We start from the raw sequence: 16,259 nt of genomic DNA, 5'->3' as shown, positions 1-16,259 counted from the left end.
ACGGTTCCATTTATTAAATACCCGAAAATTTTGGTTCGGTTCGATTCTCTTTAGAACTGAACTGACCTGCACCCACCTCTAGATGAGCCGGATGGGAATTAAAACATAATTAGTAGTAATATTTATCATCGTATTTCTATTTAAAAGTATCATAATATTGAAAGAAAAATAACTTTAGAAAAAAAAGAAATAATATAATTTAAACAAAAGAAAATAATAATTTCAAATTAGTATATATGGATAAAATGGAAATGTACATTTATGTTGAGGGGAATCAGTGAAGAAAAGTAAACCTCATAAAAGTTTCTAATAAATGATTATAAATTTTATAAAAAAAATTATGTAATTTACTCCTATTTTAATTGACAAATCAAGAAATTTATTTAAAAACTTGAGAAAAAAATATAATTATATCAATTTATTTCAAGTTGCACTTACAATGACTACTAAACCACCCCTTTAAAATTGGTTAGGCGTGGGGATCCACGACGGTGAGAAGAAATCGATAAGTGGGGAGAAGGGAATGCAAGATCGTATAGGATTTAAAAAAGCATGTAATTAGTTGCGTGTTTTAATAGGCAGGCATTTGTCCAAACCATTTGAAAGACAAAGGAATATGTTGAGTTTGGATGGTCAAAATCATCTTACCTCTTGAAAATTAACTCGAAATACAAAGAAAAATATAAATTGTATGTAGGGTTCGACAAAACTCTCAAATCGAACCAAGGGATTCTTATTAAGTTAAATACCCGAACGAGTATTTGAATAAAAAATTGATGGATTCGGTTCAATTCTGAGTTCTAAACCACAAAGAACCGAATAAGAATTTAATCTTCCTAATTTTTTTTTTATATTAAGCTCTCATTTGGTAGTAATTTTTCACACCAAAAAAATCAATTTTTGGCCGTTGTTTCAATACTGTAGCTATCATCTTTGACTTCTTCACTTACAAGTGGAATCCACTTTTCTCTCTAACAATCAAAAAATAAATTCTCATAATCACTACCGAACATGCCCTAAATAAGCCAAATTATTTTTTTTTCTAAATAAATCTGATAACTAATAAATTTAGTCCAAACCCAAAAATATAATTTTCCAATTTCTAATTTTCAACCCAAATCTAACTCAATCAAATTGACTAAATTTTACCTAAATCTCTCATCTTACCATAGTGCCTTTTTGCCGTTATCGAGAAATCGAGTTAAAAGTTCGACTATGCCTCTCTTCATTATTGTAAGCTTGTTATAGAAAGAGGATTTTAACAGTCAAATCTATAAATAACTCAACAAAAGATATTTAAAAAATATCACGGGATTAGACTATGTTGTTTTGTAAGAGCTAAGATCTAACATCTCATTAATTGATTTAATATAGCATTGTTGTAAATATTAAAAAAATTAATCATTCTATGGAACCTGAAAACCGAACGGAACTAAATAAAATCGAATCCGTCTATAATTAAATTTGGATCCAATGATTCTACTTATTAAATATCCAAAATTTAAAATTGAATAGAACAGGACCATATCCAGACTTGTATGTAAATTATACACAACACACACACACACACACACACACATATATATATATATATATATAGAATATTTTAATGCGATCAAGATCATAAATACCACGAAGGTACTACTTGCAATTGAAAATATGATATTCGTCCAAGCACCTTCAACACTCCATACATGACAAGGTATAAATTAGTAATAGTTTCAAGGTCATCACATAATTACTTAATTCATATAATTATCAAATTTGAAAGTCGAGCTTGCTATACATATTCAAAACACTCATACGCACGCCGCGAACGTTTTAATGCGATCGCGATCATTAAAAACAACGAAGCTATTCTTTGGAATTGAAATCCGGTCTCCCTATGGGACCTTTGACACTCCCTACATAACACGTATAAATAAGTGATAATTTCAAAGTCATCATGCACTATATTAACATTAATAATTACTTAATTTCTTTCTTCCTCTTCCTCTTTATCATTTCATTTTCATTATCATACCATATCAACATTGTTGTCAACTTAATTATTTTCCTATTACAGACACACTCATGAATTTTACAGATAGGTAATTAAACTAATCATTATTATTTGTTTTAAGAGTGCTTAATCTGTAACAGCTTGAACAAAACAATTGGTTGGATCTCACATTTAACATAATAATAATAAATAAATAAATGACAGCCTAATGGCAAAAAAAAAAAAAATTGGTAATTTAATAAATGATAAAGACCCTCTTTTTTGAAAGACTTTTTCTAAGTTTGGCTTATATTTTTCTTACTTTTAAGTAACATTTTGTTTTCAAGCATTTTGCTAGCAAGATAATACTTTTAAGTAGTTGATCCCATCATATTTTAAGATAATAATATATAAACTTAGCCCAACACTCACTTTGAATGTATTAATCTTTCTTATAAAATTAAAATAGTTGCTTATAATGAAATAAAAGTAAAATTCCTTTCAAAATAAGCAAAAAACTTAATTAACATTAATTGCTTATCCTGGTACAACAGCATAATACCTTTCAAAATAAACAATTATTTCTAATTTTGACAGTTTATTTTAAAATGTATTTACTTATATAGGTAAATATTTGAAACTTAGCCAAATATGGACTTACAGAAAAAGCATCCTTTAGAGTTTAGACCATGAGTCTTTTGAACAGATGATTTGGTAGCTTTGTACACCTAATTTTTGTTCGATTTTATCACGAATTTATTACTATATCTCCATTTTAATACTGTCCAATTAATCCTACCAAACATAATAAATTTTGAGCTATCTGGTTCTAAAAATCCTTTGAAATTTTTCATTTGTACAGAATGACCCTTCACAAAATTATTACAGATACTCACATGAAGGTGAGCCCCATATAAATAAAATATTGTCAAAAAAATCCCACCTACCCCCTCATTATGTGTATTCTGTAAGCCTTCTGTAAACTTTTTTTCTGTACAAAAAGCAGTGCTTAAATACTTTTAAGGGAAAATCCCATATTAATCATAAGTTTTGACTATACGATTCAACCTTTCCCAAAGACTCTTCCAAGTTAAAACGTCCCATAACAAAGCTTTGACTAGTAAACTTATGAGAAAATAAATCTCCTAACGTTTCAACAATCCATTTAATTAAGTTCCACTTTAGCATTCATTCTTTAATTTTTTTTTCTTTTTTTTTTCAAATTCATTTTCGATCACTCATTCTATTAATAAAATAATATTTTACATAACTTAATAACTTTTTCCTACTTTTTAGTCACACTTTAAAAAAAAATAATGAATAAATAAATAAAATCATTTTTCACAAATTCTATTCTTGAAAAATCTGCATCAAATAGACTTTAAAGAAAACCCATAAGAGTTTTGATATGGGAAAATTGTAATATAGATATATGTATTTTTTAGGTTAGGTGTAAGGCGTTTCTTTACCGATTTGAAAATAGTACTCTATGGATCTAATAGATCTTGGCCGTTAGATTTGGACCGACGAACTCGACTCTTTTAAGTACACGTGCAGCCCTTCTTTTGATTCTGCTTCCATGCATGAAATGCTCCACTTATGACACACAAACAAGAAAAAGAGAGAGGAGTAAGTGTGAATATTTACCTAATGAGAGAGAAGGAGAAATATAGGGAAGAAAAAGTCATTTGCTTCTGTTTTATTTCTTTATCTGTTCAAAAGTTTATCTTTCCAAGTTGAACTCTTCAAAATCTTGAAACGGTGATCATTTATATACCTGTTTCTCTGTGACTGAGTGAGAATACATGGAAATAGAATTAAGAGGGTTTACCTTTCGTTCTGAGTTTGATTCCACAAACTGTCACATCTGATCCTATTTGCATCACTTGGGCATATGAAGCTATAAATTTTATGATCTGTACCCAATCCCACATACATGATTTGAACTTTCTCAAGTTTGTTTTATACTCTAATTCTATTTTCTGATCTGGGTTTTTTTATTTTTTTTTTATTTTTGTTCCTCTGTTTGTTGAACTATTTGGGTGGGGTTGGATCAAGAACTTCTGCATTATTTTACAATTTGGGTAAACGATTTCTTGCTGTTCTTGATTTTAGTATTGGGTTTTTGTTGGTGGATCGAGTAATTCAATGGAAGTGAATCGTGTAATTTCTAATTCTGCGGAATCAGAGGAAAAAGTTGAAGCAAACATGAAAAAGATGACGTTTGTTAATGGTGGTGGAAAGAATTTCGTCGAAGAGTCAAAGGTTGTCGAATTTGGAAATGGGCAATCAAGTTATGTTCTAAGAGGAAATCCCAAGAAAACATGGAGGGCTGTCGATTCGACCTCTCCCTTGCCACCTGATAAGGTCTGCAAAGAATGTGGTAAAGGGTTTCAATCAATGAAAGCATTGTGTGGTCATATGGCGTGTCATTCGGCGAAGGACGATAATTCTTGGACAGTGATGGACAGTCATTCGGATACTGAGGTCGAGGATTCTAGGCTGAGAACAAGATCTGTAAAGAGTAAGAGGTACAAGAATGTACTTGTTAAGTCATCTTCTTTTTCTTTAGCTAATGGTTCTTCGTCTGTTTCTGAACAAGAGGATGTAGCCTTGTGTTTAATGATGTTGTCCAGGGATTCTGGGAAGGTGAATTCAATGGTCGAGTTTTCTGATAATAATTCAGTTGTTCTCGAGACCAAATCTTCGTCCATTGACACGAAAATTTGTAGAAGCGAATGCCTAGAATATGTTCACAATGTAGATGAGACTCCTCAAATGAAGAAAATCGCTGATAGGAAATCAAAAGCTATCGCTTTGGATGATGACATTGCTCAAACAGACAATTCAGATTCCGGTTATTTCTTAGATGAATGTTCTAAGGTTGACTCTGATGTATCAGTTGATGGATTCTTTAGAAACAGTTCTTTTAATGATTCCAAGAAGCTATGTATCAGGAAGAACTTGTTTGGAGTCGAGCATTTTGAAACAGAGATAGGGAAAGAATTTATGAAGGAACATGAATATGGGATGACTTGGAATTCTGCGAAGATTGAATCACGAAGGAAGGAGTATATTTCTGAGAGTAGGAAGATGGAGAATGGTTCTTCACAAGTACGCAATAAGGCTCAGACGAGAAGTAAATATGAATGCTTGAACTGTAAAAAGACCTTCAACTCTTATCAGGCTCTTGGAGGCCATAGACCCTGCCCTAAAAGAAGCAATGTTCGTTCTGAATCACAGTATGAAACTAGTGAAAACAACCTAGACGACAACTCTCTTGATATCAGATTTGCACGTAACCAATGTGGATTAGTTAGCAATAAGAAACCAATTGCTAAAAATTCATCCAACAATTCGGAGAAAAAAGTTAAGCCTAAGAAAAACAAAGTGCACATATGTCCATTCTGCCACAAGGTTTACAAGAATGGCCAGGCTTTAGGGGGGCACAAGAGATCTCATCTTATCAGTGGTCACTGGAAGAAAAACAATCAAATTCAACAAATCAAGCCCGATCTTCCCAATTTACTTGATCTTAATCTTCCAGCTCCAGCGGAGGATGAGGATGATGTGCTGCCAATTCTTCCACAGCAGTTCGGATAACCTGATGGACAATTATCCTCATTATGCACTGTTTGCTGATATCAAAGATGGTGCTGGAATTGCAATTAATTTTGTTTCATGTCGACTCGATTTTTTTACTTTAAATTCATCTATCATTTTCGTTATAAACATTGATATTTGCAGTTAATTTTTCATAGATTATCAGCAATGACTAATGTACTTAACCATAGCTGCATAATTCAATTCCTTTAAGTTATGCAATTTGAAGTTGCTGAAGCCAGTTGTGCCAAGTTTACTAACTCGAAGAACTACACTGCTATGGAAATCAATCAGAAGGAGGAAAAAAAATGGCTCACCTTCAGAAACTCAAGAATAGCAGGCACAGAAATGGCGACATTAGATTTTGTATGTTGATTTGTGGATTTTACTAGTTAGTATGTTTCTACATCACACTCGACTATTCCACTTGGTCCCTACTCAAACCGGAAAGCTTTAATTAAAGCTTCCTCATTCACCTCCCCATAACCTTTTGAGTTATCATAAGTCTTACTTTACCAGGTAATATAGTTATGGTGCTACATTTTACTTGACTATGCCTCTTATTCCCTACTCGAAACTAAAAGGATTGATCGCCATTCCCTTGTCCCCCCCAATCTGAAAGCTTTTGAGTTACTTTACCAGGTAGTATGGTGTTTCATTTCACTATTATCATCTTCATAGCCCAGATCTACTTTTTGCTTGTAGTTGCTTTAGAACATTATCTTGCAATGTGGTCCATTTGATCCTATCTTTCATCGCACTCCCATTTCCTTTTCCTAGACAGACCTTCATGCCCCGGGCCAATGAGTGGCAGAAAAGATTCATATAGTCGACCCTAAGTTTGCGGGTAATAAGGCTTAGCTTGTCGTTGTCAAGGAACCAAGCAAAAGCAAGCCAGAAATGCTCCCCAACAGAGTTCCATTAGTGCATTTTTACTATATAGGAATGACATATGATGAACAAGATTTTAACTTATTTTCTTTCTTGAAACTGTCAAGTGCTACCCAATTCTTTCCCGTAAAACATGTTTTTATATTCAACCGAAACGGAGGCTAAATCATTGTCCAAATTCACCTTACCTTCACCAAAAGTTCCTCTGCTTTGACTTTGCCAAAAAGAAAAAGGTAAGTAAAGTTGAAGCATATATTATAAGTATTTGGCACTCCATGTCTGTTACCTTTTTGCATCATAATCTGACCCCTGGCTTTTGAATTCACTGGAGTCAACTCAGCCTGCATCTCACACAACACGTTGAAGAGAAAAAGAAAACAATAATTTGTATAACTAATCAAAGCTTGATATCATTTACAAGATGTGGGATTATTGGATTTAACCCAATGGCCACTAAGCTTATGTTCGAGTTCTTGTAATAGAAGGAATAGCTTCAACCAGGGTATGATCATATTTCATTTTTTTTTTTATTATTAAAAATATTACATCCATGTCCGACACGTGTTGGATTCCGACACTCCTAAACACTCTATTATGATCATTTTTCTTTTTTCTTTTTTTATTAAATATATTATACTCTTGTTTGGTATTGATTTAAATCAGATTTTAATGTAAATCAAAGTCAAACAATCAATCAAAATCAAATAATCAATATTAACATCTTTTATGGATCCCACAATTTTTCAACCACAAATTTCAATTTTTATTTATTTATCAAAATCTAATTTTAATATCTACCTAACAGGGTTATATATTTTTAACTCAAAATTATTAGTGCATAACAAATATGTACTCATATTTAAAGATTTCAACAAGAAAAATTACTAATATTTATACTATATAAATAAAGAATTTTAAAGAACCAAATCATGGTGTGAATCACGTAATTTTGAAAAATTGCATATCAACGTATTCAACAGGTGTCCGTGTCAGTACATCATAGTAGTCAACCACTGAATACATGTTTGGTGCATAGTTGAACATAAAACCAAGTAAAGTAGAGTTTCGGGCCATGATGTTAAAGCAAGTCGAAGAATCGAGTTATTATGTGAAATGGAAGGCCAATGGGAATGCTTGTTTCTTGATACTACTGTGAATGGCAATGACATTGAGTTTAAAAAGCTAAGGCATTTATAGACATGACAAAAAGCCACTAATGCAGTAGTGTTTTGTTCAACAGCTTGTTTTATTTCTCAAGTGCTTTGTATTTTCACCAGCTTTGTCAAAATGGGGTATCTTATGGTTGGTTCTCATCACTTGAAAACCAAGTTGCACTAAATGTGTTGCCTTATCCTTCTTTCTTTGAAGCACTAATCTTCGGGCAACGAATCGAGCAATATATATACAAAGTCAACTCTAAATTTATTGAGAATGATAAAATATTGGATATTTCATCTATGAATATACAAGATAATGAAGAAGAACACGTGCAGTCGACTCCAAATTTATTGTAAAAAAAAAATGTTTTGGATAACTAATCAAAGTTTAAAAGTTGATGAAATCTAAGTTAAAATCAAAAATTAATTTTAATCACACGATTTGTGGGACCCACAAAATAGGACTTGGTTTCTTTGAAGACTAAGTGCTACAATTTGACATAGATTAAGTTGAATTACATTCTTAATGGCAAGTCATGATAAATATAGTACACAAATAAACAAGTTGGTGTAGTGGGTACACATATATGTCAAGTGCCTTTGCTTCCAATTGACTTTAAGCAATTGATTGATGGTGTAGATATAACTAAAATGTGAACTAGATGCTGCTGAGCTAAAAGAGGGGAAAATACATAGATAAATAATGTAAATAAACTAAGTATAAATATATCTTTTTGTGATACTTTTTTATGGGGTAATGAAGATTTTATGATGCTACCAACATATTACAAATCATAATCATAGTGGCATTGGTTGTTGCAATGATTATTTTGCCTTCTTTAAAGATATAACTGCGGAAATGAAAAATATACACGGGTATTTTTTTGTTCATAAGTGTGGCACTTATGTTTCAATTTATCATTTGTTGCATCCAAATCTCTAATCTTTTAAGAGTGATACCCATGTCTCCAATTTATAATAAAAAAAAAAAATAAATTTACACGACTACGTGACACTCACGTAATATCGAGGATGGATTAAAGCAAGGGAATATATTTCATGAACATTGAGGAATTTTACCATATTCGAATTTTTAAATGAATGTTGAAATTATTGTTCGACTTTTTGTACAAGTTTTATGCTTTGGGTTGATGTCATGTGAATTTAACGTGGTCATTTAACATTCAAATAAATATTTTTCATTAGTTTGGAATGTGGGTGTCCAGTTTATAAAATATTGAAAATATAATTACAACAAATGGTAGATCGAAAAAGGTTAGGGACCCCGACCCAGACCCTTCCTTGATTAAAAAAAATAAAAATAAAATGGAGATTCACCCTTTTTGCTGACCAAACGAAATAGGGAAATTGATAAAACTAGCACTGAAACAGATTATTTACGCTTTTTAAGCATGGATATTATTTTAGACCTTAAATTGGAGCACCACTTTTGTGAGATCCAACATGAGGGAGTTGTCCTTATTAAGCCCCCATTTGATAGAAGTTTTTCGTTCAAAAAATTGACTTCTTGACTATTTCGATCGTCATTTTGACTTCTTCACTTACAGGGGGACCTACTTCTCTCTCTAACTATAAAAAAATCAATTCTCATAATCACTATCAAACAGACCATGAGTCTTTGTTTGATGGGGATTAAAATAAATTTTTGTTGTAAATTTAAATAAAAGTTAATAAAATGTGTAGTCGAACAGTTGTGGATCCCATGAAATATTTGATGAAAATTAATTTTGAATTTTAAATTAGATTAAAATATAAATTTTAATTCTTACCAAATCAGGGCTAAATAAAATTCATTTACTACAATTAATTTATTTTTTATGATTACTTTATAATTGCAACAATTATTTATTTCTCTCTCTCTGAATCGAGATATAAATTTTTAATCATTTATTTTTCTATTTTCTCACTTTGGATTCTCCAAAGTATTTCTTGATATAGGCCAAGAGTGTTGGTTGGGCTATAGCCCAGGCCCTTACCCCCACCCGTTTCTTGAAATGGACAATGAAATTCGATAATCAATTATCAAGTAACACTTCATATTTTAAAAAATGCAACTACGAACGAGTATCATAACTTGAGCTTGATGATGTAAAGAAATAGACGAGTTCAATTTGAATAGTGAGAATTCCTTACTCTTAATAATGACATGTTTCTCTATTGTGGTGAACGAAAGATTTAGGCAAAATTCAACTCGAAATCTTAAGTAAGTTTCAAAAGGGGATGGATCAAATGGGCAACATGAGAACACAAGTGCATTGGATCAACTTGGCTTGTACGAAGCCAATCCACTTCACATGTGTTCTCAAGCTCTCTCCTATGAGGTGAGCCCTTGATCTTCAAATCATGTTAAGGGAAATAGATTTGGGGTCCCTTTTTATAATAGAAGTTGTATTTGACTAGTGTAACTATGTGCTCATTCTATTGAGATTGTCCGAAATCTCGATGTGACACTTTTAAAGAAATATTTTCATATTATTGGGAGATTCTTGTATCTCTCGGATTTGGTAGATTATTTCCATGGTATTATAATTGCAATCATTGTAAGATTTTTCTTTTTGGAGTTGCTAAATTTTATTTTTGTACAATTAAATCACTTAAATTAAGATTTTGTTAGAATTTAATTTATGTATCTAGCGCAATAAAAAAACATGAACAATGATAAGGTCTCGTTCGTAACACACAAATGGGTGTTACTTGAATTTCGATTGAAATGACGTGAGAAATACTGGAATTTACTAGATAATGGAAAACTGAAATATCATTGTTCAAAAAATGATTGTAGGATTTACAAACCCTTCACGCATATTTAAGCATCAAAGCAAAACTCTACTTCGGTAGACAAATCTGAATACAACTAGGAAATTGCAAAAACGACGAAAATACTGTTAAACGACTCAAAATAGAAAAATCAAGCATGTTGCCATTAGAAACAGAACTCCATAATTTTTCTAGAAAATCTTCTAATTGTTCTAGAACAACTAGAAAGGGATTCTTAAACCAAAAAAGGATTGTGTATGCTTTTGGTCGAGGATTTCTCAAAATAAATAAATAAATAAATATCGTTTTATATTCATCGAATTCCTTATAAGAATATTCAGTTTCTCACAAGTTTGGCCATTTGAATAATTAACCTTCATGACATGGCATGATCGAATCAAACGTGATTTGCGTGTCAGCCACCACACGCTAAATTCAGTGATAACTCTTTTGAAAATTTTGTAGTCACCCATGGAAACGTTATGGTTAAGCTTCCCTATCATCAACAAATTCTTTTCTAAGCAATTATGCAACTTCAATTACCATTGAAGTTCATGTAATATGGTTATTGATCCCAACATTCAAAAATGAGATTTCTCCCCCGTCTGGTCTCTATTAAATTAATTTTTATTTTTTTATTTTCCATTTTTAATTGGATAGTCTTTCATAAAATAATATTACATATAAATTGATTTTTTTTCCTTTTTCAATCACCTATTTTCCAAAAAAAAATATTATTCTACTCATTAAAATTTGAAATAATGGAGTCCTTTAACATATTTAAATATGTGAATCCGGATGTCCACATAATAGAATCGTAATGTATACATTAAAATTACACGATAATATAAAACTAAATGGTACGACTGTCAAACCACTTGACATTTTTTAATGGATTCAACTGAAAGTCGCATTTCAGTAGTAGAAAAATTCGAACTTACAAATTTAAGTAGGTTCTTGATCAAAATCAATTTTTTTTTTTTAAAGATTGGGGAACCTGTAATAATACCATGTAAGGAGTTCAATCCTATTTTTTTCTAAAAACGATCAACCATACTGAATTTATCTCAAAATAAAAATTTGGAAAGAAAGTTCAGGAGGAAAAAGAAAAAGAAAAAAGCAAAAAGCAAAAAGAAAAAAAGTACTAAAATTGTCAACCTTGGATGCCGCGTCTGTTTGTTAACGTAGGCAAGTATAAACCGTGTTCCAACATCCAACAGACGAGTTGCCGGGCCAAAAGCACGTTGCCTTTGAAACTTCATTTATTTATTTATTATTATTTTTTATTTTTATGGTATGTTTCAAATTATAAGTTACTTTTCTCGTTAAAAATATAGTTGATTTACTAATATTCTAATATGTTCCTATTTATTCATTACAAGATACGAAAGTGCTATATGTACATAATTGTCTACATAATGATATCCATAATTATACGTGGTATTGAATCCAACCTTTAATTTAAATCTCATATTTGCACATCAACAATCGAACGATTGTGTATAAGTAGAATTTTCCTTACACGTAAATTAGCCTTAAAGTCACCTCAATTTTAATTTTCTCATAGCCAAGTACCCGTACTTTAATCCAAATCTAGTGGTTTAAACTACCCTATTGTATCGTGGCTTAGCCAAATCTGATCTTTCTCTAGATCTATTTAAATTGAAAGAAGTTGAAATCAATAAAATTGGATCAATGCAACTCAACTCGACTAGTTCGGCATGATTAGGGATGAGTACATGGCAAAAATTAAATCCCCATTTGACAAAACTTTCGTGAGTTAATAAGTTGATCAAATTTTATTTTTTAATCACATATTTCATTGAATTCATAATCTGTACAAATCGAGGCACATTAACTTATGATATTAAAATGTTTTGTGCTGGGGACTAAGATATCCCCATTTTCCACCCAGTTGCAATTTTAATATTTTTTATTTTTATTTTCTTAAGTAAAATTTAAAAAAAAAAAAAGAAAAAAAAAAAAAAAAAAGAGGTCTCACCCAATGCATTTGAAGATGAATGCAGGGATGAGATAGAACGAGACGAGACGAGATCGGAAGAAACGAGATGGGACGGGATATTTTATCGTGTGAATAGTCCAATCCATCTCAAATCTCTTCCTGTGGTGGTTATCACGACGCGTTGGCAAAAGGAAGCTTCATTCATCCTCCTTTCCTAATCTCCTATTTATCCACACGCATCCCTTTCAATTCTCCCACAAATTTATCCTCTTCGATAATCCATTTTCGTTGCATCTCTCTACAAAATATCCATTCTTCTTCTTGATTTCACTTTCTCAATGGATTTCTTCTCCAACCAAAATGAGAAGGGCAAGCCCACCTCTGATCAGCCCCATAATCCAAACCACCACCCAAAACCATCAAAATCTGAGCTTTTGAACAGCGCCAAGGTGGTGGCTGAAGCCGCAAAATCCCAGCTCCGTCATGAAGAGAACAAGGTTGACAAGCACAAGGTCGCCGGTGCGGCGGCGGACATCCTAAATGCCGCCGCAGAATATGGGAAGCTAGATGATAACAAGGGCATGGGGAAATATGTTGACGAGGCTGAAAATTATCTCCACAAGTACCATACTTCTCATTCCACCACCACCACCACTACCACGTATCCACACCACTCAACCACCACCACCGAAACGACACATACATCAGCGCATCCGGGTGGCGATCATGGCCATTCCAAAGGAGGGTATGGGGAGTATATTAAGATTGCTGAAGGTATTTTGAAGAATCACTCTGGCGGCAGCGGTGGAGCCACCGACACCTTCACCGATCATACACATTCATCGGCACATTCCGGAGGAGGTCATGGAAATTCAGGAAGTGAATATGGACAATATATGAAGATGGCTGGAGATTTCTTGAAGAAACACTGATTTCATTAATAGGCCAATAGACCTTTGCCTTGTATTTATTTAATGTGTATTGTTATATTGCTTTTTATCGACTGTTTTACAGTTTTTATGTGCTCTGATACCATGTTGAACCAAATTACCGATGATAAATATATCCACTTTGACACAAAATATTGCGACTTTTGGTTTCTTAATAATCAGTCGTAAACTGTACATTTATACACATTTATTTCGATATAGAAAGGAAATTAAAAGCAGAGACATGTTGGTGGAAGCTTTCCAGTTGCTCTGATTTTGTTTGCCTTAGCTTTCACTTTGAACTCTTCGTTTCTTCGATTGTCCTTTGCCTGTTCCCTTGCCCCTGCAGCTATCTCTTGAATTCTGGCAATGTCACTCCGGTACCTCTCATTGGCTTTTCTTCGTTTCTTGTCTGATAATTCATTCTGAAAATTTGTTATCTTCATTGTCAGCTCGAATAATCACAGTTCTTAGGACATGTTTGGTATATTATACTGTAATTGACAAGATTTTAGGTTCTTTTATTCCTCAATATTGTCCAGTATTTTACAGTAATGTAAGAACCATAAAGTGTTCAAGGATGTGATGAAATGAACCTCTGTCTTTTCTAGTCGTCGCCTTGCTTTTTCCATCCTCTTAGACTCCCAGGTTTGAATTCTGGTTCTCATCTTCTCATACCTGAAATGTCGTTCATTAAAATCTATACAGAAACTTTATTTACGAGATATAAACACGTGAGCATTATTGAAGATATAATTTCGTCAAAAACTATTTTCCATGGTGGGAGCCAGGCACGAATGTTTCAATTCGTCAGGCTGTCTCTTACCTGTCAATGGATTCATCAGCAACTTGAACTGTATAAATATAGTTAGATATGATTCAGTACCTTTCTTCAATCCTAACCATTTCAGCTTTTTCCCAAGCATCTGCCATTGTGTCTCTAGGTCCCGGCGAATACTGTGCTTTGGTTTCAACTGGATGAGGTGTGGATGGTGTTGGGGGTGGAAGTTCGGGCTTCGGCACCACAATTTCAGGCTTTTTACTACTTGTTTGAGTTTCCACCACACGTTCAGGCTCTTTGCTCCTTGTTCGAGTCGGTTCCATGGGTTGGGAAGGTTCAACAGCCTTCCGAGGCACTGATTTTTCAGGTAGAGAATCAACAAAAGTTGGCTTTTTTTCAAAGGATGGTGCAGAGACAACTTCCTTTCCAGGCATTCTGGCATCTTGATCTTGTGAATACAAAATTATTTGTTAATGCCAGACTTGATAAAAAGTGAATCCAGCCTCCACGTATGAATGAAGACGCACTTTGAAGATTAAATTTAAATAAACAAATTTATACCTGAGAATGAAACAGTACGTTTGCGTAAAATTCCTCGAACTTCTGCCGCGTCCTTCGTCCTGGTGGAGGGTGCATGTTCAGGGCCATAGGCTGCTGTCTTGTTCTGATCCCAAATTCTTGATTCTTCAAGTGAATGAACTGCGAAAGCAGCAGCTGCAACCGCGGTCGTGTATGCAAGTATATTTTCAGTAAAATCACGATCCCAACTCATTTGTCTAGAAAACTGTCTTCTTAACCAACTCTCGCTTCTCTTTTTCTCTGCAAAACATGGTTTACATTCGTTTCTTGAAGCATATGTAGATTGTTAGTTCCCACTGAACACAAATCAATGCATGTAGCAATATAGGAATTGACAAAAAATTGTTCTTTTTCTATATTATGTTATATTGTGTCTTTGACATCATATAACCTTGATCAATATCTTTAACCACCAGAACTAATATGTTGTCTTTACTAGTGATGTGGCAACACCACTCACTATGGACAGGAGATCAGTTCTGCTTTAATTACAATAGAATTGTATCTAATTCTTTGACTCTCAACCATCTATATCTATGTCAGTTTAATAGTTGGTCGAATTTCAAATATCAATAATAAAAGCACATCGAAACTTCGTATGTGAAATAAATTAAGGTACCTCCTTGGAAAGATTGAGATTTTTGAGGTGATATTTTTCTGTCTCTTGCACTGCTGCTCTCTTCTTTGTGTTCCTTTCCTGTATCAGAATATCTTAACCTACACGAGTGGTCAGCAATGAATGCAAAATTTTACTGCTCGTCGAATTCGACATATGCAATCTTATATGAAATAATACAAGTTACCTGCTTTGCCTAATCAAGTTTTCCATTCTTTTAGAGGAAACCTGTTGTGGCACTTGCAGCGGCAGAAGTGATTGATAATGTCATGGATTTGGAGTTTATCTGAAGAAGCATATATGGGAAGAAAGGAAGGTTTATTATAGGCTGTGAATAGGGGTTTGATAACAAGCAAACTTACGTATTCTTTGCATGTTAGGCCTGATTTTGTATCTTTAAGCTTCGAAGAAAAGCATACTTTTCTTCTTCCTGACAAGCAGAAACTTTGTACAATCTTTTTGGTTCCTTTCTATATTTTAAGTTTTATATATCAATACTCCTCAAAGGTTAAAATCCGTAAAAGTTAATTTGAGCACAACTTTTCTATGTTCGACCCTTTATTGAAAATAAGTCATAGTTTAGAAGATTCTTACAAAAAACTTTTTCAACTTTTCTTGTATGGGTGTATATACTAAATCCAGGGAATTCTTTCCCAGTAGAAAACAATTTATTTAGAGGTTGAAAGAGTTCTCTCTCTGCTCTAGCGGACATCGGTTAAAATTCAGAATATGTTTGTTTGATAAGCTAAATTGTTCATTTTTAAACACGATAAAAACAATAAAAATTATTTGTTGTCTAATTCGTGTGCGTTAAAGATTGAAATAATGGATTATTTGATAAGAGCCCATTTGATAAAACTTTTGAAAAGTCAAAAGTTACTTTTAAAATTTAGAAACTTCTTTTTTGATAATTTTCTTTTTATTTAACTAGAAGAGAAAACAGATTTCATTAGAAAACTTTTCTTCAAGAAGTAAAAATAG

At 32.8% G+C, this 16,259-nt stretch overlaps 3 protein-coding genes across 3 annotated transcripts; 2 read left to right on the top strand and 1 right to left on the bottom strand.

Annotated features, from left to right (window-relative positions):
• Positions 1-3,572: 3,572 nt before the first annotated feature.
• Positions 3,573-5,727, top strand: LOC111406163. The gene has a single exon (XM_023035402.1). It carries the CDS (start codon positions 4,130-4,132, stop codon positions 5,582-5,584), a length of 1,455 nt encoding a protein of 484 aa, XP_022891170.1. The 5' UTR covers positions 3,573-4,129; the 3' UTR covers positions 5,585-5,727.
• A 6,862-nt stretch (positions 5,728-12,589) lies between these two features.
• On the top strand, positions 12,590-13,399 carry LOC111406162 (nodulin-related protein 1). Its single transcript, XM_023035401.1, has one exon. It carries the CDS (start codon positions 12,712-12,714, stop codon positions 13,303-13,305), a length of 594 nt encoding a protein of 197 aa, XP_022891169.1. The 5' UTR covers positions 12,590-12,711; the 3' UTR covers positions 13,306-13,399.
• A 66-nt stretch (positions 13,400-13,465) lies between these two features.
• LOC111406161 (trihelix transcription factor GTL1-like) lies at positions 13,466-15,753 on the bottom strand. Its single transcript, XM_023035400.1, has 6 exons — positions 15,466-15,753; positions 15,282-15,379; positions 14,645-14,902; positions 14,189-14,531; positions 13,899-13,980; positions 13,466-13,727 (listed from the first exon to the last, which is right to left on the bottom strand). Exons 1-6 carry the CDS (start codon positions 15,489-15,491, stop codon positions 13,533-13,535), a joined length of 1,002 nt encoding a protein of 333 aa, XP_022891168.1. The 5' UTR covers positions 15,492-15,753; the 3' UTR covers positions 13,466-13,532.
• Positions 15,754-16,259: the final 506 nt, after the last annotated feature.

This window comes from Olea europaea, chromosome 12 (genome assembly GCF_002742605.1).
Source record: "Olea europaea var. sylvestris chromosome 12, O_europaea_v1, whole genome shotgun sequence".
Classification (NCBI taxonomy): Eukaryota; Viridiplantae; Streptophyta; class Magnoliopsida; order Lamiales; family Oleaceae; genus Olea; species Olea europaea.
The sequence above is the reverse complement of the archived record's forward strand: the minus strand, read 5'-3'. Positions and strand labels throughout refer to the sequence as shown.

Coding starts and splice junctions, on each gene's coding strand:
- LOC111406161 (XM_023035400.1), bottom strand. CDS start 15,491: ATGGAAAACTTGATTAGGCAAAGCAG. Junction 14,532..14,644: donor ACGTACTGTTTCATTCTCAG/GTATAAATTTGT, acceptor TGTATTCACAAG/ATCAAGATGCCAGAATGCCT. Junction 13,981..14,188: donor ATGGTTAGGATTGAAGAAAG/GTACTGAATCAT, acceptor ACGACATTTCAG/GTATGAGAAGATGAGAACCA.
- LOC111406162 (XM_023035401.1), top strand. CDS start 12,712: ATGGATTTCTTCTCCAACCAAAATGAGAAGGGCAAGCCCACCTCTGAT.
- LOC111406163 (XM_023035402.1), top strand. CDS start 4,130: ATGGAAGTGAATCGTGTAATTTCTAATTCTGCGGAATCAGAGGAAAAA.